The sequence below is a fragment of the Pinus tabuliformis genome, chromosome 9, assembly GCF_031772625.1.
Source record: "Pinus tabuliformis cultivar Carrire ecotype Pingquan chromosome 9, CPIR1, whole genome shotgun sequence".
NCBI classification, from domain to species: Eukaryota; Viridiplantae; Streptophyta; class Pinopsida; order Pinales; family Pinaceae; genus Pinus; species Pinus tabuliformis.
In genome coordinates this window covers 1,482,024,592-1,482,028,787 of record NC_142307.1, presented here as the reverse complement: position 1 = coordinate 1,482,028,787, position 4,196 = coordinate 1,482,024,592, and the positions used below count along the sequence as shown (strand labels likewise).

General features: G+C 41.9%; 1 protein-coding gene across 1 annotated transcript; it reads right to left on the bottom strand.

Moving 5' to 3' along the window:
• Nucleotides 1–299: 299 nt before the first annotated feature.
• LOC149154218 (uncharacterized) lies at nt 300–1,328 on the bottom strand. Its single transcript, XM_089444081.1, has one exon. It carries the CDS (start codon nt 1,326–1,328, stop codon nt 300–302), a length of 1,029 nt encoding a protein of 342 aa, XP_089300207.1.
• Between the last annotated feature and the right edge of the window lie 2,868 nt (nt 1,329–4,196).

Here is a 4,196-nt window from a genome sequence, read left to right as displayed (position 1 = left end):
TTTGCTAGGATTTTGGTTACTATTTTGTAGGAGACATTGCAAAGAGAGATAGGTCTGAAACGCTCAAAAGAGAGGGGGTTGGGATCTTTGGGAATAAGCGCCAGATGTGAGGTTTTGGTGTTCTCTCCCATCTTATTTTTTTTAAAGATGTTTTTGACCATCCTAACATAGTCTTTTTTTATAATGTCCCAGTGGTTCCTGTAAAAGACAGCAGTGAAGCCGTCCGGGCCGGGGGCCTTGTCCAGCTGCATGCTAAACAGAGCCAACCTTATTTCTTCCTCCGTAACATCCTGCTCCAATTATCTATTTTGATGCTTAGAAATTTTGCGCTCAACTGGCTGAAGGAAATCCACGCTGTCCCTATACTGGGGGTCTGTTGATAAGAGGGATTTGAAGTGGATGTACACTGCTGTTTTGATTTCCTCCTGTTCACTGAGTTCTTTCCCATCAGCGGTGATTTTATCGATTTGATTCCCAGCTCTTCTAATCTTAAGATTATTATTAAAGAAGGAGGTGTTTTTGTCTCCAGCTCTGAGCCAAAGGCACCTCGATTTCTGTCTCTGCTCCTTCTTCCTCTTCTCTATTCTGCCTGTAGAGTTCACTGAACATTTCGTTTTCTGGGATTTTTCTTCCTTTGAGATAAGGTGATCCTCTTTCTCCTGGTTCCATTGCTCCACTTGCCTGTGTAGCTCGATTCTTTTTTTGTTTTCGATTGCTGCGTTCTCTTTGGCCCACTGTTTAATCGCAGCTCTTAAGGATTTTAGTTTTGATTCCCAAATGTAGTGGGGTGAATCGATGATTTCCTTACTCCAATGTTCTTTGATGAGGTTTCTGAAGCCCTCTTTGGTGTCCCAAATTTTGTTGTGTTTGAAAGGTAGAGGACCAAGATTTCTTCCGTTGTCGAGAATCAGAACCACAGGCTTATGGTATGAGGCTGTGGCATGAACTATTTTTCTTTTCACTGAGGAGAAACCTGTTACAATTCTTTCATGGATTAGTATCCTATCCAGTATCTCTTTAATGTTGTGGATTCCTGCTCTCTTGTTGGACCATGTATATTTGCCATTGTTAGGGGGGATATCAATGAGTTTGTGTGTCTCTATTATTGCTTCCAAAAAATCTCTTGAAGGATCAGCGAGGAATTTCCCTCCTATTTTTTCCTCGATGTTCCTGATTAGGTTCAGGTCGCCACCCATAATTATATTCCTGTCTTGGGAGATCTGCAGCTCTGAGTTGATGGATTCCCAGCAATATGCCTTATCCCTGAATTGGTTCGGGGCGTAGATATTGAGGACTGTGTATTCTTCTTTTGATATTTTATTTTTCATGTCGGTTCTGACCCACCAGTTGGAAGAATTTTGGTTGATGAGGTCCCATTTTTTCTTGTTCCATAAAGTACCTATGCCTCCTGAGGCACCCACTGAATCTGTTGCTGTACCTGCGAAGTTTTTATATCTTTTTGTGAGGATTTGAAAGTCTTGGTTGGTCATTTTGGTCTCCTGGATTAGGAAAAGGTCTGGCTGCTCATGAGTGATTAAGTCCCGAGCTGCATTTGCTTTTAAAGAGGAGCCTAGCCCCCTACAATTCCAAGAGACCAAAATCATTACTTACTGATTTTTTGGTGAGCCCCGCTCTTCTCCTTTGGCTTTTCCCCGCTTCCTTTTTGCTTGTCCAAGAATGAGTCCATCGGTTGCTGAGTTCCCGTGGCCATTTCTTTTACTGTTGTTTCATCTCTTATTTCTTTGTTTGACTTCCTGTCGGCTTTCCTCGGTGGATCAGAGGTGAGATTTGCTTCTTTGGTTTTGTTTCTTGTTAAAATGCGATCTATTGAGGGGAAAGGGGAGGAGAGGGGCAGTGAGGGGGAGGGGATTACTGCAAGAGCAGTGGCTGGAGGGGAAGGAGGGGGGAGGAGGGATCTTCATCAGCCAAGGCTTCAAAGGGGTTGGAGGAGGAGGGGAGAGGCTGGGTCGAGATGGGTGGCGGGGGGCGGGGCAGCTTGGGATTCCGGGAGGGGCTTTAAACTGGGGCCTTGCTGGGGAGGGTTTGATTTCTTCTTTTTTACTTGTTCCCATGAGCCTTCAGAGGTTTCATCATTTTCATTTAGTTCATTTGCTTTTAACTTACTACATCTATTAGCAAAATGTCCATATTCGTGGCATACCTTGCATTTGAATGGTAGTTGCTCGTAGTCCAGCTGTTGGATATGGGTCCATTGATCCACTTTGATCTTGATCGCTTCCGGTAGGCCTTTCCCTAAGTCGACTTCGACGCAGATCCTTGCGCAAGCATGCATGTTTTCCTTTGGTTCACATTTGTCAATGTATTTTCCAACGACGTTCCCAATGGCCTTCACAGATTCGTTTCCACAACAATGCAAAGGGAGGTGAGGCAGGCGAACCCAAACCGGAACAACGTTTGGGATGTCCATTTCCGGATCGAAGTCAGGGGACCATCTGTTCAGGTAGAGACCTCTCGAATCCATGAAGTAAGGGCCATTTCTGAAGATGAGGTTCCGATCTTCCTTTATTTCGAAGAGAAAGGTATAGAAGCCCCTTCCGTAGAATCTGATGGTGATTTTCCCTTGTATGATCGCGTTCCAGTTGCGTTCCACCCATTTTTGGACTGCTATGGGCGAAGGCCAGAGGCCAGTGAACTGGCCAACAAGACCCCTCTCAGCTAAAGAGATCGCAACCTTCCTCGGGAGACTGGGAGGGAGAGAAAATTCTGGGATGTCTGCTAGTTTCTTGACAAACTTTGATGCAGTGGGGCGGATTCTTGAGATGGCGTTTTCTGGAATGAGGGAAGCAAAAAGTTTTTCCTGATCTTCATTGTCTTGAAGCGAGGAGGAGTCGGTCCCAGGCATGGCGGCGAAGGGGAGCCAGGCTCTTAGAAGGCAGCGAAAGCAGGAGAAAGACCAGGGAGAGGCCCCACTGCTGGGGCCGGGCAGGAGGCCCGAGAGAGACCACGGGGTTTGAAGAGAGGCGCAGAGGAAGGAGCCCAGGCGGGCCTACAGAGGCTGGAAAAGGCCCAGCAGCAGAGCTGCCAGGCGGAGGGCCTGCGGGAGGCCTGTCAAGATCTCAGAATGCGTGGGAGCTCCAGTTCGAAAAAACTCTAGCAATTTCTAGGGAGGGGAAAAAAGGGTCCAAACAATCTTGTCCCAGTAAATTCTGATGATACATGATGAGTGTTGGTTGTTGTTGTTGCTGTTTGTTTGTTTTTTTTTTGTTGGTATTTTGGTAATGGATGTTGGTTAGTGTTTGTAAATCACTATTGCTTTGGAAATATACTATGTATTTGGGCATGCACCTATTGACCGACAAATCGAGTAAGAATGAGGCCAACAAGTTTTTGAAACACATCATGAAACGATGTAATCTTTTGAAGTAATGGAAATTCTCAATTCACACACACACACACACACACACACACACATATATATGAATTAAACATATATACATTTTTAAAAACATGTAACAATATTATGAACCATGGAGATTCACTCCCACTTTATCATGGAAATTCTTAAATTGTAAATGGCTTTTGTTACAATACCATGGCTTATCAATACCACATGCCCAATATTGGACGTGCTGATATGACATTTTATTTAATTAATTAATTTGAGATAAATTAATCAAAAGAGCATAACTAACCTGGAGATAAATCTTAACTCTAATACTATGAATATTCTGACATTGTCCGTGGAGGTTAAATCTCTAGTGGAATGTCTATTCTAAAATAGATATAAACTAGCACAACTATATAAATTAAATGGTTGGTAAATGCCAATAGGGAGAAATCCATCATAAACATCAAAAAACTTACTAACACTTACTATATGATACATCTCATGTTGCTAAAATTAAAAAAATAATAAAAACTCATTAAATTATATCTTTATTCTAAAAGATTATTATTAATAAATAATACAAAAAATTAATATATAAGTTAAACATATATACATTTAAAAATAATAGAACAAGTTAAGCATATATGCATTTAAATTTAACCATGGAGATTTACCTCCACTTTACAATGGAGATTCTTAATCTGTAAATAGAATTTGTTGCAATATCATGGTCAAATACCATGTATTATCAAGACCACATACCCAACAACCATAACTCACTTCATATGACGCTTGTTTATATGACAATTCTTTAATTAAATATTTTTTTGTAACGAGAGGAATCGAT